Source organism: Ochlerotatus camptorhynchus, unplaced genomic scaffold (genome assembly GCF_037179485.1).
Source record: "Ochlerotatus camptorhynchus isolate MF236.1 unplaced genomic scaffold, CSIRO-AGI_Acam_v1.1 ptg000099l, whole genome shotgun sequence".
Taxonomy (NCBI): Eukaryota; Metazoa; Arthropoda; class Insecta; order Diptera; family Culicidae; genus Ochlerotatus; species Ochlerotatus camptorhynchus.
Window position 1 is genome coordinate 2,301,750 of NW_027040589.1, and position 20,751 is coordinate 2,322,500.

A 20,751-nucleotide genomic window follows, 5' to 3' on the forward strand; every position below is an offset into this window, starting at 1 on the left:
CGCGGCATTTCTGCAGAACCTGCCGAAAATTTGGTCCGTGGTAGCGCGGGCACCCATGAATCCCGCCTGGTATTGCCCCACGAACTCTCTTGCAAATGGTGACAGGCGGCGGCATAGAATTTGCGAGAGTACCTTGTAGGCGGCGCTCAGCAGTGTGATCGCGCGGTAGTTGCAGCAATCCAACTTGTCGCCCTTTTTGTAGATTGGGCATAGGACACCTTCCATCCACTCCTCCGGTAATATCTCCTCCACCCAAATCTTGGCAATTACCCAGTGCAGCGCTCTAGAAAGTGCTTAACCACCGTATTTTAATACAGGGCTGATAGCGGGTCACTTTTTAGTGACTTTGTCACTTTTTCCTATTTTCGACAAAAAGTCACTAAAGTGATTCGCAAGTCCGGTTGAATTGCAATGTAAAATTCGTAGAAAAGTAGAAGGGTCTGTGCCTAGGGGCACCAACGGAAGCTTGACGTAGGACCGCTAGTGGACGGAATAAATGTGAAGAGTATTTAGTTCTTTTAATTGACCGGAGATACGGAGATACGTTTGACACCGCCACGGCGAGCCAGACGACGGATGGTGGTTATCTTGAAGAACTTTGCGATGACGCTTGGCACCTCCTTTACCAGACCTTTTCCTCCTTTGTCACGACCAGTCAATTGTTGCTTGCTGGGTGTGAAGGAGTGGACTAGCCACCACCTTCCTACTGCTGCTATTGCTGGTCACCACGCCGTCCGATGCGAAAATGAGCTAATGCCATACAGCAGCGCTCTTTTATATCTTTTCAGGTTAAAGCAGAATGATGTGCAACCAAGTGGTACTCGATAATGAGGACTGGATTTGGGAAGAACGTTTATTCATGAAAACAGTGATAACATTATTACTTTTTATTTGTACATTGGACAATGCTTGACATTACCACTTTTTTAATACTTTCACGTTAAATGCGTCGGAAGATTTCTGATCGATTGGTGATAAAATTATTAAAATTGGTCCAGAAGCAGCTGAGTTATTAATGTTAGAAATCTTTCATAATTTGTTTCATGTTCCATTTTCGGTTTTCACAAAGTGTACCCCCAGTATAGAAATGAAAGACGTAGTCCTACGTCAAAAAAAATGATGCGGTGCTACAGTATGCTTAGTTCTTATTTGGAAGTTCATAAAACTAACGAATGAAAAAGTACGCAGAAGAAATCAAGACGATAAATCATCAAAGAAAACATTTAATTGCGATTTTGCACCTTTGAGGAATCCAGTTTCAACTGCAAAATTTAATAATCAGAGTGATCGGGAAATCGGGATAACCGGAAAATACCGGAAATTCGATGTCCCCGGGATAAACTCGTGAACATCGATGCCAAATTGAAAACAAAATGTGCTTCTTCCTCTATTTAAAAAATCTCAAGACTCTTGCAATGGACTAGATTTTTAGGATATGATATAGTTACTTTGAAGAACTATTAAAAGAGCTTTTTTCCAAAGCAGTTTTGAACAGATTTTAGAATATATTCTAGAGACAGTGATGTAAAATATCATGACAATCACTCGACACTCGTCAACGCATCAACCGACTATCGCTGACAGAACGTTTTGTCACGCAGTGAAAGGTAGAGCCATGGCAAACAACAATCACAAGTAATGGTCGCTGGTCACACGCAAAACGTAACACTCGCTGCTGATGATGTAAAGCACAACGAAAACAGTAATAACACTCACCAACACACTAACATAAGCAAGCAAAGCAGCAACTGGTTCAAAACGAGCACAGATGAGTGTTTGTGATTGTCGAGAATGACCAGATCGGTGATGGGTCAACACGGAAGACGACATTCACCAGTTGCTTTTTACTTCTTTCGTCAACTTGATGGATGGTCATGGAGAGAACTTCGACAAGTACAGTGATAGGAATGTACCAAGAGTTACTACCATCAGCTGTTTGACGATCGTGATTGTGAAAGGTCGCAACTCTGTCTAGAGATATGTAATACCAAGGTACTGAGGACAAAAAGTTCTAGTTAGTTTTGGGATGAACTATGCGAGGGTTTTGACTAGAGCTCCAAGTCAATTGTGATCAGATCAGTGTTTTTTTTAAGTAGCCCTGTGAACAATTTCTTGTGTACAACTTGGACTAGGAACTACTTGGAAAGCATTTCCAGATAACTTTAAGGAGAACTCCATGTGAAATTTCAGTAGAACTTAGAGGAGAACTCCAAGACAATTCAGATTAAAAACGTATAAGAGCTCAGAGGTGAAAAGCAGCATGGACATTCATAAGGAGGTGAATTCTTTAAAAAAATATAATTCAAAGAGAATCTAAGGACGAATTTCATGATTTTCATGGCACTCCCAGAGATAAACTCGAATTTATTTTAGAAGAATTCTGTAAAGTACTTTATAAAGGGGAATTCTTTTGAAAGAAATACTTGAACTTAAATATAATCCTGTTAAGCTCTGTAAAGCTTCTCTGGAACTTTAAATACGGTAAGTTGGAATTTAAATTGTTACCCATAACTGAACAGTCTCATATCTTCATGTCAAATATTTATTTTAGTTACAATAAATATAAGAACCTTATTGTAACTAAAATAAAACACTTCAGCAATAAGTAGCTTTTGGTTTTATATATAGTTGGTCTACTGATTGGTTTAAGTTAAATTTCAATCCACATCTCTCAAATTTCACCAAGTTCGTGTACCGGATGAGTTTAAATTTTTATTCTTGTCAATGTTCACAAAATTTAACCCTTGGATCATTTTCGTCAATGTTCTCTAGTTTTGTAAGTAATTCTGAGTAGAATTCTAAGGCAACCTTGAATAGGTTTCATCCAAATTTTAATGAAAATTCATATCAGCTTTTGACGTTAGTTCTTTCGGAATTATGAGAAAATTTTAACGAGAAGGAGAATTACACCATGATCATTCTGAGGAGAATTTCGAGATACAAAAGAGAAATCTAAGGACATTCTGAGGATAATTTAAAGAAGATTCTGGGACAAAACAAAACCGGAGAATTCCTAGAGGGTATATTGTAGAGGATTACAATTAAATACGAGTATAATTCCTATCGAACCTCAAATGAATTAGGTCAAAAATTCCAAGAGGCTTCTGACAAATTTTGTGGAGAAACCTCAGCAAGTTATTTTTTATGTGATAATTTCATAGTTGTGATTTGAATTCCAATGAAAGGAGCAAAATTCAACGGTAATTCCAAAATATATTCAATTAGAATTTTGAGAATAATTCCAACGGATTTCTTTAGAATACCCTTAGCAAATTGTGAGCTAAATTTCAAGTGGATTTCGAGGAGTATTCTAAGGATATTCCGGTGTTATTTTTTCAGATAATTCAAAGGATAATCACAGCAGCATTTCGAAGAATTTTTGGCAATTCCAGCAAGAATTATTAATAATGTAATGAGCATTGCAAAGTGAATTAAAGTAGTTTTCTAAAGATGTTGTAATATTTTTTAAAATCATATTTTTCCTTTACACTAGTCAATAATACCTATCAAAATGTCTAGCTCAATTTCAAATATTTCCATTATACATTGGATTGTATTTTTCAAAAATGCGTGAAATTAGGATCTTAGGTTAACGAAACTATGGTACTTTATGGTAGAAACATTTGGAAAAACCAGGAAAACTCATGGAATTTTATTAAGAAAAATGAGTAGACAATAAGCTATAATAATTATCAGCAATATAAAATATCGTCGGGAATCTCGAAGTCTTTTCTAGAGTTTTTTTTTATATAGGGGAAATGGCTCTAATGTTGGCATATGGATCTAAGATTGGGCCCATCGCTAAAAATCAGCTATTTATCAGATTATCTAGATTATCTAGATGAACGCGTCATTAGGACGGTACTAATGGATATTTTTGGATGCTATTGAAAATTTAGCCGATTCCTGAATTTATGTATGGGCCCAAATTAGGGGCATTTAGGCCGACATTACATCCATTTCCCCTATAATACTTTTGAAACATTCCTGGAACACATCTCAAACTCATCTTCCATACTAGCGCAGCATAATATGTTATCAAATGCCTAAAATAGTTTGCATTTTTCCTCAGAAATCCACATTCGTGGCATTTCCAGTCGGTTACGGCAGTTAGCATCCGAGCGATACGGTTGAAGGACAAAACTCACTACCTACGCGTCTACCAGTCCATGGAAAGTGTAGTGTGCGCCTTCACGCGATTTGTGGCTAAAGTTTGTACACTCAGCTGCCGAGGTGATGCCATAGCGACACACACACGGACGACGACCGACGACCGACGTGGCCCGCACCAGCAGCGCCAGCTGTAAACAATATTATTTAGCGCACAGGCAAGCAAGCAAGCCATCATCGCCACCACCGCGTGGACCTTGGCCGGGGCAGGAGGAAAAAAAAAAAGTTTCCAAATCCAACGATCGATTGTCGTTGTTGCCACACAAGTCACAACCACCACCACCACCACCACCGCCGCCAGCAGGAAATGAGGGAACCCTTTGTTCGGGGAAGTCCTGTCCGGGACACATCGCCGCGGGATATTCCACCTACCAGGGGAGCCTTCCCTACACTTTACACGACAAAGGCGGAACCCAGAAGTTGTCCATGAACTGATATGGAGCAGCGCAGCACAGTGGAAAAAAGCGACCACGTTATCGGTCGCAGCTTGCAGCTTGTTTCAGCCTCGCGCAGCGCCTGTTCGTCCCACCCTGCTCTGTATATACCAGCAGTGATGTTCCCCGCGAGAGCCTCGAACAACTCCGGCCAGCACACGCTGCACGTCACGCTCTCTAGAGCATCATCCATCGGCATCGACATCGTTGCCATCATTAGCCCATCCACCGACCGCCCGCCCGCCCGCCAGCTAGCTGCTAGTGGCTATTCAGTGGCAGTTTGGCTCGTCGCGAGTGTGTGACCCTCGCGTGGTACCCTCGCAACTAATACCAACAGCCAGCAGCAGTCAGCAGCACCTCTAGGTATATAGCAAAAGCAGCATGTGGTGTCACTGACTGGTTGTGTTCCCTCAGGGCCGCGGCGGCAGAGCGCCAGAGACAACGTCGTCATCGCTACCGCGTTTTGATTCCAAAATGGCCACCGCCGCCACCGTTTGGATGATGGGATGGAATTGTTTCATTCCATGCGTTGCTAGAATTTCTCTGACCTTGCTGTTTGAAGTTGGCATTGGATTGATTGTTGAGGGATATCCCAAAATTATTGGGATTGTAGAATAAGCAGGCAGGATGCTTCACGTGGCCCGAGCAAAGTCTGAAATCAAATTGAAATCTAAATTTGATGTTGTGATTTCGCTGATAATGATTACTCAGGTTGCTGTCGTTTTGGCCGTTTTAACGGTTAAAATATCAAAATTGAGAGCAAACAAATCTTCCTGTGACATCACATTGAAAACTATTTCTGCTATCAGTGAAAGCAAACTGAAAACTAAATTGGATATCAATTTTTCCTGTTGATAGCAAAACAAGTATTCAATATGATGTTATGCTAAGGCAATGATAACAAACCCACAACAACATATTTCTGGAGAGCAAATGTACAGCAAAATGAAAACAAAATTTGATATCAAATTTGGCCATTCCGTAAACTGAATTCAAATTATGATTTTAGTTTGATGTTGATATCAAAACATGATTTTAATTTGCTGTCATTTTGATGCTGGACTTTGCTCGGGTAGGTAGTCGTTTAAGTTTTGGCCCACGTCGGGGGCAGCGCAATTAACACCACTGTGGGTTAAGAGCAGGTGTAAACTTGGCCACGATGTTTAAGGCTTTTTTGCGTTTTGAATTTTCATTGATATTTTGGCGATTAAAGACGATTTTGGCTGTTATTGTAGTCAGGATGGCCAGCGAACCTGGAAAACCGGGAAAGCTGGGAAGTAAACGGGAATTCGATGAGAGAATAAATACCCCTTACCATACGAACAAATGTTTACGCCAGAATTTCAGAGTTAACCAACAGAGCGAGTCTTTAGCTTAAGAATGACTTATTCTGTTTTTTTGTTAATTATTTTATTTGTTTAGGCTCAATCTAATAAACTTTACAGAGCCAAATTATCATTTCCGTTATATACATTATTAACGTCTTAAAACTAAAGTCAAAGGAATTCAACCGAATACTCGCGGTCTTCTCGAGGTTAGTGGATGACAATTTGATGGTTTTGGAGAGGGAGAAGTAGATTTGAAGTATTGATTAAGATACGAAAAATTCACTATTTTTAAAACTTGTACTTTATCCTATCAGCTCTGTAATTATTCAATTATTACCGAATCAAATAAGTAAAACTAAAAAAAAAACCACACTCACAAAATGCATGGTTAGGTTAGGTTTTCTTTACGAAGGACGTTTTCAGCCTGAGGCTGGTTCGCCTCCGGACAAAATAACAACTTAACACAAGGTTAATCAAAGCTTACAATATAAGGTTTATAGTCTTAAAGAAGACATATATGAGTTTCATAAGCTCCAGATCGCGTCTAGCCAAATATGCCGAACAGGAACATAAGGTTGTCTACCTCGAGACCGAAGCAGGGGTGGTAAATACCATTTTCAATGAATTATTTAATATTTAAAATCTCATCGAATTTTTTTGTCATGACAGAACGTGACAGTGTTGTGATCATGGTAATACCTAGCTCATTTATTGCTATTAAAGTTACTTGTATCGAGGAAATCTTAAAAATATATTCACTCTGCCGATTACATATGGTTACTTGCTTAAAATCATCTAAATCAGTTAGAAATGTTCAGTGTTCACTCGGTTGTGCGGGCCAGGGAACAAAACATGCCAGTATCCAGACAGGTGGGTAATACTCTGAACCTTGATAGAATTACCAGAAATCTCATTAGACTCCGTAACTCCATTCGAAGGCAATACCAGCGTTCTGGCTTGCCTGTCTTGAAGACCCACTGTAATCGCCTAACAAAAACCATCCAAGCCAGGATGGTGGACCTCAGAAATCAGAACTTTGCTAACAGGATCCGCTCTCTCTCAGATTGTGCAAACCCATTTTGGAAACTAATCATAATCCTTAAAAATAAGCCAAGACCCATTCCACCACTGACCCCACTGGATAGTCCCGGCGACACAGTGGTTCATCTGATAACTCCAGAAGAGAAGGCTGCCGCGATAGGTCAACACTTCGTCAGCTCCCATAATCTCGGACAAAACATCGAAGCTGATGTTGCTGAAAACGCAACCAACCTCCATCAGATTCCCAATATTTTTCCCCGAGGAATCAGAGATTACGGCTAACGAACTGCTGGCCTGTATCAAATCGTCTAAAAACATGAAGGTCCCAGGTTTCGACAACATCCTGAATCTGGAACTCAAACACTTGAGTTCCACGTTCTACAACCAACTGGCACTGATTTTTAATCTGTGCCTCCGACTTGGCTACTTCCCCTCGTATTGGAAGTCAGCTAAAGTCATACCCTTTCCAGAAACCTTATCGACCTTCTTCGAGCCTTCTCTCAGGGTTATCAAAACTGTTCGAAAGAGCAGTCTACCACCGGCTCCTAACATCTGCCGAAGAAAACAATTTGTTACTCGAGGAACAGTTTGGTTTTCGGAAAGGTCGTTCGACCGTCCACCAGCTAACTCGAGTAACAAACATTCTCAGACGGAACAAGTATGTTTCAAAAACATCTGCCATGGCGTTGTTGGACGTTGAAAAAGCGTTCGACAATGTCTGGCATGAAGATAATTAGCAACTATCTATCGAACAGGACGTTCCGAGTCCCTCTGAATGGCATCACATCGGATGCTTTCAACATTGGTGCCGGGGTTAAACAAGGAAGCATCCTTAGCCAAATTTTATTCAACCTGTTCACCTCCGATATGCCGGCTCTTCCTGATGGTGGATCGTTATCTCTGTTCGCGAAACATCCTTCAGAGAGGCCTGGACGTCCTGTCTGAATATATCAACAGCTGGAAAATCCGTATCAACGCAGCAAAGACCCAGATAATCATATTTCCACACTCTAAATCTCCCAGACTTGTTTCGTCGGAGAATAATAAGATCTGCCTGAATGGCACAGTGGTGGAATGGTCGAAAGAGGTAGTCTACCTCGGCTTAACGCTGATTTTCAGAGAGCACGCTGATAAAACGAAAACCAAGTGTAACATTCTGATAAGATCCCTGCATCCACTCATCAACAGGAGGTCTACCTTGTCCCTGAAAAATAAGCCTGCTGTCTACAAACTAATCATTCTTCCGTAATCGAGTACGGTATACCAATCTGGCGTTTTGCGTCCATTGCTGCGTCCATTGGAAGCGCTCTGACCCCCGTTGGCGCATCTGCCATACAATGAAACCACTGGAAGCGGCTCCCGTTCTGGTGGAGGAGGCTTATTGGATAGCGGTAGATAAAATGTTTATTGTGTTGTACCTTTTGCCTATAGTTTTATGATGTATTGTATAGTGAACAAGAATCCTCGGCTCTGTAAAGTTAATTCGGTTGAGCCTTATCAAATAAATTATTTAAAAAAAAAGTTAGAAATGTTGATGTCAATACCGCATAAGAATTATTGTCATGAGTGCTTGATCATTGGAAAATGACAAGATAACAGTTCTCATGAAGCTTGTTGAAATTTACCTATCCTAAAAATGTTTAAGCTTCCGTGAGCTGCTGAACTTATGTGAAGACCTCAATCTGGGAACGTCTTAAAATTTCTCGCTAATTTCCTGAAACTAATGGAACTGAACTCCCCCTGAAATTCACCCTATTTTTTGGACTTACTAAACTTCTTTTAAATGATCCCGGATTTTGCTTAAGTTCAAATTCTCGGATCTTCCCTTAAGTTCTGATCTCTGCTGAAGCCCTTCTGTGAAGTTTTCGAAGTTTTTCTGGAATTCTTGGAACTTCTTTAAGCTCCCGCAATTTTCTTGGAATCAAAACAAAATAGTTAATACAGGTCTATCACAGGCAAACAGACGTAACTCTTCTTTCGGGACAAAATCATCCCCACCAAGATGATAAAGAACAGGAGATAATTAATACGCATCTTTGAATGAACAAAAACAATTATTGTTGTTCGAAGTCAGCGGTTGCCTTGATCAAGAGTATGTTATCATGTAAAAATTCAAATTCATGCAGGTTGTTGGTTTATCTTTCATGTTTGCCTTCATTTTCAGCTTATTTGAGTGTAGAAGAAATGATTTTTACCAGCACTGCTTGTGACCAGCAGTGCTGCAAAATCTCGACAACACACGGTGATATTGACAATTCTGCTTTGGTCACTCATTTGAGCTAACAGTCATCGTCAAGGCAAACCATGTCAATGACAATGCTGTCAGCGACGAACATGTGTAGGTTTTTTTTTATTGGCTGTAACGAAACGAATGACCTTCGAGCAACACAATTACATTCAGCATCTACGTCCTGAACTGCTTGGATAACAATAATGTGACACAGAATGCACGAAATTACTCTGAGATTTTGACGAAGGTTTTTTTAGGATCAAGTCTATCATTGACTATGTGAAAAACAAATTTTGTCAATATCGCGCAAAAGTCTGTCAATGACAATGACAAATCTCAGCATTGGTGACCAGAGCCCTAGTACCTTTCAATTGGGTGCAGTTCTGGACAGTTTGGCGGATTGGCTGTTTTTGGCACGTATTTGACCTCTTGTGAACTATACCATTCCAGGACGGCTTTTGCATAGTGATTATTTTTTTTTTAACATCTCAAATTTTTAGAGCCTACTTCAAACAATATGCATTTTTTAAATGTCTTGCGTCTGATACTCTTTCGGCTTATCTCCATTTCCTCGCCGTTTTTGACTATTCAGGAATTGGGAAACAGCTGATGACTCATTCCGGTAATTCCTGGAAATCGGGAAATACTTTTATAAGGTGTTAAATTTTAAACGTCCTGAAGTTTATTTAATTTTCCCTTGAAATAGTTTCTACTAATTTTCTTCCACCTTACCCCGACTTCTGTCGGAAAATTATTTCGACTTTCCTTGGAAGCTTCTTCTGGCTTCGATCGAAACGTTCTTCCGTCTTCTCACGCCAGTTGTGCGGAACTTCAGGGGTGCTACTAGAGTTTTATTGCGGTTCCATTAGCTTCAGGAAAACTGCAGAATCTTCACAAAGGTCCAGACTTTTGGGTAAGTTTAAGCATCTGTTAGGGTAAGTTCGAATAAATTGAAGACAGTTTAATTAAATTCTGTTAAAATTCGAGAACCTGGGGAAATTCCTGAAATTAGGAATGTTCAGAGAACTTCGGTGAACCTAGCAAATAGTCAGAAATAGTTTGGAACCTTCAGAAGTCCAAAGAATTTCAGGTATTTTTTTTTTTGGATTTTAGGACAGCTCCTAAAAATTCAGAAGTTCAATTTGCTACCAGGAGAATTGGGAGAACTTTAGAAAAGCTCTGAGTACATTAGGACAGATTAATTAATTTCAAGGAAATTTCTGAAACTTAAAAAGAGTTCCGAGAAACTCAGGGAATTTCCAAAAACTTCAAAAAAATTCCGAGAGGTTTCATTAAAATTTTGGAAACGTAAGGGAAGTTATATGAAAATTGGATAGTTGTGAGAACATTTTAAAGGAAGTTCCGTGCTTTTTAATGGCAGTTAAGAGAACTTTAAAAAACAAATAAAAAATACAAAATCGGGTGGATCAGAGCAGTTTAATGCTGATGCCCGATTGCGAGAAGATGTTCTGAAATCGTCAGGAAAGTCCAGAAACCTTCAAAGATGATCAGAGATTTTCCGGTAGTTTAATTACAATCAAGGAAATTTGAGGATGATCAGAGATCTTCAAAACAACCCCATTAATTTCAGGAAATTTGGTAGAGCTTTCAAGGAGTTCCGAGGAATTATGGAATATTCTGAAGTGCATTTCCGGAATGTTCCGAAAACTTCAGGGACATTGAGCGGTCTTCAGGGATATTTTATGAATATCAGGAAAATTGTTGGGAAACATTAGAATATGTAACGAACTTTAAGGAATACCGGAATTATCTATCTATCGAATTCTCCCAGAAGTTTATTTCGTCTTCCTCTGGAAGTTTCTCTATAATTCAAGTGGCGTCGCGTAACCTCATTTTTTACCTGTTCAACAACTTTGAAAACGTTATTTAGGGTCATGTTTACATTCAAATCAGTTTCAAAAGGCATAGGGTCTTCTAGTTTCACTGATTTGTATTCATTGGAACCAATATTGTTCGATTTGTTTACGTTATGAGAGTTGTTCAGCAGGTAGATTGAGGTTAGGGTGACGCTACTGCATAACTCATTCTCCGTAGAAAATGAAAAACTACAAGGGACAGCCCTATGAGGTTGTACGCAATGGTGACGTAGGACTACGTGGTCTTATATAATAAATGTTATTTGTTAACTGCAGCAGGAGTTTATTTTTTGTGAAGGAATATAAATTTGAGCGGGGTTCTCTCTGTTTCTACTCTTTTGTATGACACGATTGGCATAGATGGCCCAGAGCGACTCACAAAGAGCTACTGATTCCGATCAATAGCGGTGTGGCTTCTTCCTCCTTCTATGGATGCTCATGTGGGCTGCAGCTCACTGCTTGCAGGCAGCCTTTCGTTGTGAACTGGAGAACACAACCACTCACCACGCGGTGATTGAATAAACACCATTTGGTGAGACCGGATGGAATTCAACTTTGAAATCTGTGTTAGGGAAATCACTTTTCGCAGACAACCGGTGATAATTTTAATTATCATAGCAACAGTTGCGCATTCGTGCAATTTTGAAAAATGATAAAGTCTTAAATTCAACAGATGCGTAGAAATATTTTTAACCGATTGGTGATAAAATTATTGAAATTTGTTCAGGGGCAGCTGAGTTATTAACGTTCCAAATCTTTCATAATTTTGTTACATGTTCCATTTTCGGTTTTCACAAAGTGTGCCCCCATATAGAAATCACAGACGTAGTCTACGTCAAAATAGCTTTCTTATTATAAACCTGGAAATCTGTTAAAATTCTGGAAAACACTGGAAAACTCAGTGTCAGGAAAGTGTGTTAAGTGGACCCTACACGATTGCTTTTATTAACTACTAGCTGAGTGTGCCCGGCCTTGCTCGAGATTCAATATTAGCTTGAGTTTATGCGCCGATTCAACAAAAAAAAAATCATGCTATATTGTACGTAGCCCCCCCCCTCTCTTATATAAGGGGCTATCCCCTATGACCATCTCCTTATACCTCCACATGCCAAATTTGGTTCCAGTTGCTTGATTAGTTCTCGAGTTATGCAGAAATAAGTTTCATTTATATGGAAGCCCCCCTCCCCTCTTACAGAGGTAGGAGGGGTCTAGAACCGTCATAAGAACCTTTCCCTGCCTCAAAAACCCCTGCATACAAATTTTCACGCCGATCGGTTCAGTAGTTTCCGAGTCCTTAAGGGTCAGACAGGACAGACAGTAGAGACAGGACAGACAGTAGAGACAGGACAGATAGTAGAGACAGGACAGACAGTAGAGACAGGACAGACAGTAGAGACAGGACAGACAGTAGAGACAGGACAGACAGTAGAGACAGGACAGACAGTAGAGACAGGACAGACAGTAGAGACAGGACAGACAGTAGAGACAGGACAGACAGTAGAGACAGAACAAACAGTAGAGACAGGACAGATAGTAGAGACAGGACAGACAGTAGAGACAGGACAGACAGTAGAGACAGGACAGACAGGACAGACAGTAGAGACAGGACAGACAGTAGAGACAGAACAAACAGTAGAGACAGGACAGATAGTAGAGACAGGACAGACAGTAGAGACAGGACAGACAGTAGAGACAGGACAGACAGTAGAGACAGGACAGACAGTAGAAACAGAACAAACAGTAGAGACAGGACAGATAGTAGAGACAGGACAGACAGTAGAGACAGGACAGACAGTAGAGACAGGACAGACAGTAGAGACAGGACAGACAGTAGAGACAGAACAAACAGTAGAGACAGGACAGACAGTAGAGACAGGACAGACAGTAGAGACAGGACAGACAGTAGAGACAGACAGACAGGACAGACAGACAGGACAGACAGACAGGACAGACAGACAGGACAGACAGACAGGACAGACAGACAGGACAGACAGACAGGACAGACAGACAGGACAGACAGACAGGACAGACAGACAGGACAGACAGACAGGACAGACAGACAGGACAGACAGACAGGACAGACAGACAGGACAGACAGACAGGACAGACAGCTGGGTTTGATTCCCGGTTTGGTCTAGGAATTTTTCGGGTTGGAACATTTCTCGACTTCCCTGGGCATAGCGTGTGATGGTACTTGCCACACAATTATACTAAAGCTGGGTTTAGACTAGGCAAGTCAAATGATCAACTCAGTTGAATTCAATTGTCTTAAAAAGTTAAGCCTTGTTAAACTTTTTTCAATTCAAGTGAGTTGATCAAGTCAGTTGAATGGCATGGTTTACACGTTCAATTCGCGTTCAAGTCAGTTGAATTCAACTGACTTGATCAATTGACCTGCCCTGTCTAAAGCTGGGCCTTTTCAAGCCAATTGAATTCAACTGAGTTGATCAAATGACTTGCATAGTCTAAACCCAGCTTAAACCCAGCTTAATGCAAAAATGGTACCGGCATCGAAGGCTCTCAATTAATACTAAGTGTGGAAGTGCATCTAGAACACTAAGTTGAGAGCACGCAATAAGCTGCTAATATGCGATAAGCAATAAGTTTAAAAAGGAAAACAAAAAGAAGAAGAAGAAGGGATTCGCTTTATGAAAGAAATCAAAATTGTCCAGGTTCATATGTCATCCTTAAATTTATTTGCCTCAGTGTAGTGACCCCAAGGAATATGCGAAAGGGTGGGGTTGCCCTAAATTGCATTTCGCTACATTAGAAATATTGGTTCAGCTATGATTTACGAAAAATCGACGTTTTTTTTTTTTAATCTCATCGAGGGGACACCAAGGCTAAATCACGTTTTTAAGAGTTGGCCCCCCAGGATTCTAGACGAAGTGTTATTTTGGGCCCCCCTACTGCCCATGAACGGTTCAAAGAGGAGTCATCAACGTCACCATCAACCACGGTGGCAAAGATGACGGTGGTGGTGCCAAATGGCAACAGAACCCGATGCGGGCCGCAAACCATCAGGCCGCCACATTGCAGAGATGACGCATTATGGCCAGTTGAATTCGATTCGCGATCCCGCGCACTGTTTGTAATCGCGGTGCGCGAGCGAGTTTTGTCGCATCGATTTGACGACGACCGAGCGAGTGGCTGACTGACTGACTGACCGACCGACCACCGCCGCGACCAACCGTCGCACCCAGTTCTCTTCCTCCCTTTCGCGAGCGGGTGCACGAGGGTGTTATCTCCACACCACCAGTATTACGTTATTATATGGTACATGTGTGTATGGCATATACGGGAACCGCAACTTGACGTGACTTTCGTCTTAGAAGCAGTGGCCGCCCAGGATGATGGTGATGATGGCAACGTCGATGACGATGACGGTTTGAAAGGGTGCAGGTTTTCCCAGAAGTGATAGGCCACGTTCGCCCTTTTCGCGTGGCAGCAGATAGGCCAACTCCGAGGACTCAATGGGACTGCAGTAGCAGCAGGAGCTGGGTAAGAATGTTGTCAATCAACGACGAAAGATGTGGCTTTGTGGTCCATCGGAGGCCTCCGTGTGTCTCAGGCAAATTTGCTGCATACAAAAACAGTGCCACTCAATGCAAAACTTCTCGCCGTCATCCGCCACCAAAGCAAGTTGTTGTTTTGTTGTACGGTCAGCAACCGACCACCGTCACCTTGCAGTGCGGGTTTATTTTTGCCTGCCGTAGGGACGCTCAATTTTCAAATATTTATTGTGCTTATGTAATGCTATTGTGCATTTACGATCATCATCCATTTTTTATTCATTTGGACCAATTGGGAAATCTTGTACCTTTCGTAGAAGCATCCCTACGAATTAGTTTGAAGCGCGCCACAAGAGTCAAGATGCGAATTGAGGAAGTGCACACCTGCAGCACAAACGACGGTGAAAGATGCACGGTTTTTTTTTTGCAGAATGGAAGATGTGGAGACGCTTGATCCTATGCTTTCATGCCTAAGCGCGCTGCGGACACAGGTTTGCAAAGGTCAGAATGTTACCGCAAGTGATATTCCAGAAATGGTAATGTCAAATTCAAACTGTGTTGGTCGTCAAGCTTCGATAGCACAATTAACTGTATCTGAGAGTCGAAGAATCTTCACTTTTTGCTCAAATATGTCCACGGAACCCCAGTACTGAGGAATTCTATTACAAAACTTAAGAAGACTAACTATTCAGTGGCGTCGCCCTAACCTCAATCTACCTGTTCAACAACTCTCAAAACTTAAATACCCTGTGCCTTTTGAAACTGATTAGAATGTAAGCATGACCCTAAATAACATTTTCAAAGTCGCTGTTCAGGTAAAAAGTGAGGTTACGCGACGCCACTTTAACTATTAGAAGTCGTCTGAATAATTGAAGCTAATTGAAGGGTGAAACTGAACTCGGATTTCAAAAATTTCCCGATTTTCTAATGTATGTACTGCCTTTTTCAGCATTTTCTGAACAAAGTAGGAAACTTTTCGACAGTCTATGTTAATGGGACTGTTATGCCGCACAGGGCAGTGTCCATATTTTAGCTCAAGAACCTTTCCTGCTTCGCCATCAGAGCTCTACCCCAAATGTCCTTCATTCAACCGACTCAAACCACCTCCTCTTTCTTTCTTTTCCTCCCCCAATTGCAGCCGTTCCCGACATCAGCTACTTCCGCGGCAAAATGGAACACGACGAACTGGAAGAAGAGTACGACGAAGAGCAGCCATCGGAACTATACCTGAATGGGGATCTGTCGAACGGAGACAGCTACCCGCGCCATCCGAATCAGCACACCTACCAGCAGCAAACGCTAACGGCGGCACACATCGAGTTCCTCAAATCGATGACCGGCTTCCGGAAGAAGTGGACCCCGTTCGAGCTGCGCACCTGCATGGACATTCGGCGGATCATCGGCAGCAAGGAGTACGATTCGTTGCGCAAGAACGACGGCATGCCGCTGCCGAGTGCCAAAACGCTGCGAAAGTACAAACACACGGTCCACCTGGACGGGGTGGATGTGATGAGCCGCAAGAGGAACTACCGCGAAATGGTGGAAGGTCTAGTCACGAACGGTCACGGACCCGCCGGCACAAACGGCGAGGCGGTAAGCTACGGTGACGATGTGGATGATATCCTGAACGCCGAGGAACCCGATGGATACTTCGACATCAACAATCTGACCGAGCAGCAGATCGACTTCCTGCAATCGCTGTCCAGCAATACGAAAGGCTTCTCGGACTACGAGCTCCAGAAGACGCTAGAACTGAAGAACGAACTCGGCGGTAGCAACTACGAAATCCTAAGGAAACAAGAATGCCTCCACATTCCAACGCTGGTGATGCTGAAAAAGTACGAACAGGAGAACGGATTGGAAGACCTATCGGCGATGGTTGGCGCGGAGGACGTCGACGAAGAAGACGACCAGGAACCGGAACAGGAACCCGAGCAAGACTATGACCCCAAACTGCACGTTCCGGAGCAGTTTGGAGGGGACATGAATGGAACCGGGGATGATTCCCACATGGGAGTCTTCGAACATCATTCCATCTTTGATAAAGACGACCCAGCGGCATTCGATATGAGCAAACTCTCGCAGCAGCATATCGAATTCCTCAACACACTGCCCGAGAACCCGAAACGATGGACGCAGCATATGATAAATTCGGCGTTAAGCATCAAGAACGAAATCGGCACCCGGGACTACGAGCTGCTCCGGAGACAGGGCATTCCACTGCCGGCGGCACGAACCCTCCGAAGGCACAAAGACATCAAGAGTCGAGTCAAGGAGGAATTTACCGATATGGGTTAAGACTAGGGCGTAAGTTTGTTAGTGAGGTACCTGTATTATAGCGTTTTAGATGAGTGAGAGTAGGGTCTCGTAATCGTTTGTAAATACCTAACCTGACACGAGGTTCAAGTTGTCGTGAAAATAAATGGCGCCAAAAATTTAAGAGAGAAAAATGTCGAGCTAGTTAAAACTTTTTTTTTTTTTAAACTTAAAACTATTGGATAAGAATGATTTCGTTTGTGTAGCGATCGAATGAAAACAGTTCCATTGAACAGCACAGCGTGCGCAGTTTCTGGATGTGTATCACGTGGGGGAATGTTTTGTTTTTTCGGGATTCTTGTATATTTTTAGGGATAAGTCACATTAAGGTGTAAAATACTTATAAACAGGAGAAATAAACAAAAGTTTCATTCGATTTGTGGCTTGGTTTCTGCGGAAAAGAAATTGTAGAAAGGTAAAATACTGTCGTTTTTAGGGATATTCTCCGAAGCGTGCATTTACACATGTTTTATAGCACCGGTTTGTGTCTTCGTTTGATATGCGCTATAATTATAGCAAATGAATGCATTGGAAATGAGAACTAGTCGAGTTTACTCGACCTAGCAGCTAGTAGCAGAAACTGTAGTGAAGACTGAAAACGAATCTACTCACAGAGCGAGTTACTTTTACTCATTCGTATGCACGCTAAGATCAGTTTACCTAGACGGTACAAAGAGATTACCGAGATTGGCCGTAAATTGCACAAACTCACATATGGGTAAAATTTTTTAACCCAAATATGGGTTCTTGTGAACCATAAATGATTTATTTTTATGCAAATTTGATTTAAATTTACCCATATTTGGGTTAAAAAATTTACCTATATCTGAGTTCGTGCAGTTTACGCCAGATTTGGGTTATCTGATCTTAGCGTGTGGATAAAAATACCCAGTAGCCAATTCGCTTTTACATACTTACATACTTTTGTCTCCTATTCTCCTTCTAAAGGTATCAAAAACGGAGGAGCAAAACCACCGAGCAAGGGTAGTAAAGTGTGAGAACCCAAAGTTGTGTATCATATTTACCTACTTTTGGGTACAACTAACATACTTTTGGGTAGAAAGCGAGTGGAAAATTCCATACGAATTGCACACAAGTAAATTAAAAATACTTTGACCTGCTTCACCTACTTTTGGCTTCCTACGCCTTAGTGCCGAGATGAGAGAACATAATTTACTTTTCGGTACTGTTTTTCTTACCGTGTAGGTTACTCATACGCTGAGTGACTTACGCTCTTAGAAATTTCTCCATACGAATGAGAACGAGTTACTCATAACTGAGTAAAAGTGACTCATTATCTGAGTTGGTTTCGTTTTCAGTGCACCGCACAGTGGAGTGCTTTGGAGTAAAAACTCACAGAAATTCAAGCTGAACATTGCATTAGGTGCTAAGTAACATTGACAGACTCATATCGTCAACTTTCTCTTTGTATCTCCACGGCCATGTAAAGACATTCCCAGGTATTTTCAGCACATAGATCGATAAAAGAAGGTTTTATCTAGCATCTAATACGACAAACACAACAAAAAACGGTTATGTGCTTAAGTTATTAACTAAAGAGCAAGTCGCCGAAGAGAACCGATTAATGTTACTTAGGACCTAATGCAATGTTCAGCTTGAATAATGCATTAAAGAGTTGTGTCCTATACGCCTTTTTAATGCACCACCAACGCGATGTGCGGTAACAAAGGTGAGGAGAAAGGAAACTAGTGGACTCTTTCATTCTGACGAAGTTCTTATGCAACAGCAGACGTGACGTCACGTCTGTTGCTGCGTAAGAAGACGCGAGAACGAAAGAGTCCACTAGTTTCCTTTCTCCTCACCTCTTATACCGCACATCGCCACCAACGTAGTGCGCCACGCGAGTTCGAAAAGAAACGTCAACCAAACCGTTTGTTTACATCAAAATAAGTATTTTCCCCAACGCAAATAACAGCATTTTTCATTCAAAATCTTGCCAATTTCCATCGGTAATTGTCTTATTGTACGATTTTCCACAAATCTGCACTGATTTGCAGCTTAACTATTCACACACAAGAAATCCGGAAGATCATAACCACTAAGGCACTTTTCTAATTTTCCATTTTTTTTCATCAAAAATATTCCTGAACACCAGCAGGATCTTTTCAAAAACGTTATAGAATTAAATTTTTCAACTGTAGAATAAGTTTTGCAGCATCTCAGATGAATCGATTTATCAGGAAAAGTAAAAAAGTGTTCCGCTTCCTATGTCACAAGGCAAAAATTTATGCTCACAACACTCTTTTTGACGTTCTCCTATTCACCACCAGAGGTTGAATCGATCGTTTAGTTTCTATTAAAAAGGCCTATAGAATTTTCTTAGAAGCATGTGCCATCATCCACCAGATGGGTTAGTATTTTTGTTTTGATTTGAACAAAGTTGATTTTGTGTGCAGTGATCTTTGACAGTGTGCAAAGAGTGTAGCCACTTTTTCTATTGAGAGAAATATAAGAGCGGAGCGAACTGGTTGGTTTTGAGTCAAACGAACTGCCAAAGCCAGAGCCAAACGACTCTACACACGTACACAGGTATTTCGTATATAAACGAGCATATGAAATTCCATACCATACGACAAATTTTGGAATACGCCTTTTTAATGCACCACCAACGTAGAGTGCGCCACGTGAGTTCGAGAAGAAACGTCAACCAAACCGTTTGTTTACATCAGAATAAGTATTTTCCCCAACGCAAATAACAGCATTTATCATTCAAAATCTTGCCAATTTCCATCGGTAATTGTCTTATTGTACGATTTTCCACAAATCTGAACTGATTTGCACCTTAACTATTCACACACAAGAAATCCGGAAGATCGTAACTACTAAGGCACTTCTCTAATTTTCCATTTTTCTCGACAAAAATATTCCTGAACACCAGCAGGATCTTTTCAAAAACGTTACAGAATTAAATTTTTCAACTGTAGATTAAGTTTTGCAGCATCTCAGATGAATCAATTTATCAGGAAAAGTAAAAAAGTGTTCCGCTTCCTATGTATCAAGGCAAAAATTTACGCTCACAACACTCTTTTTGACGTTCTCCTATTCACCACCAGAGGTTGAATCGATCGTTTAGTTTCTATTAAAAAGGCCTATAGAATTTTCTTAGAAGCATGTGCCATCATCCACCAGATGGGTTAGTATTTTTGTTTTGATTTGAACAAAGTTGATTTTGTGTGCAGTGATATTTGACAGTGTGCAAAGAGTGTAGCCACTTTTTCTATTGAGAGAAATATAAGAGCGGAGCGAACTGGTTGGTTTTGAGTCAAACGAACTGCCAAAGCCAGAGCCAAACGACTCTACACACGTACACAGGTATTTCGTATATAAACGAGCATATGAAATTCCATACCATACGACAAATTTTGGAATATTCAAGTCCAAATACAGTTGTTAATTTCACCAGTGTGTCTATTGGCAAATCAAAGTTGGTACTCGTGGAGAATAGAAGAACTATGAGAGTGATGATGGTTTCATTATTTTACACGGTGAGGTATACGAGTGCAATCTTGAAATGCTTTTATTTTACAAATGGAGCATTTTATTTAAATCTGGTTGATGCTATGATAGTAGAAAACTTAAAGACTACTCAATAGACAAATAATACAGAAACATTAATTTCTTTTCAGATTTTTAGGTGTACACATAGATTTCAGCTTTTCTACAACTGTAGCAGCAACCAGATTTAAATAAAATGCTCCATTTGCAAAATAAAAGCATTTTAAGATTGCACTCGTATACTTCCCCGTGGAAAATTTTGTAACCATCATCACTTTTATAGTTCTTCTATTCTCCACGAGTGCCAACTTTGATTTGCCAATAGGC

At 41.0% G+C, this 20,751-nt stretch overlaps 2 protein-coding genes across 2 annotated transcripts in view; both read left to right on the plus strand.

Moving 5' to 3' along the window:
* The window catches only part of LOC135698960 (uncharacterized), a 44,764-nt gene extending 27,515 nt beyond the window's left edge, over positions 1 to 17,249 (plus strand). The window contains exon 3 of the mRNA XM_065219120.1: positions 15,731 to 17,249. Coding sequence (XP_065075192.1) covers positions 15,731 to 16,890 — 1,160 coding nt within the window. The 3' untranslated portion in view covers positions 16,891 to 17,249. The remainder of the gene's footprint in view (positions 1 to 15,730) is intronic.
* The window catches only part of LOC135698958 (serine proteinase stubble), a 667,696-nt gene that overhangs the window by 456,649 nt on the left and 190,296 nt on the right, over positions 1 to 20,751 (plus strand). The gene's annotated exons all lie outside the window — the stretch shown is intronic.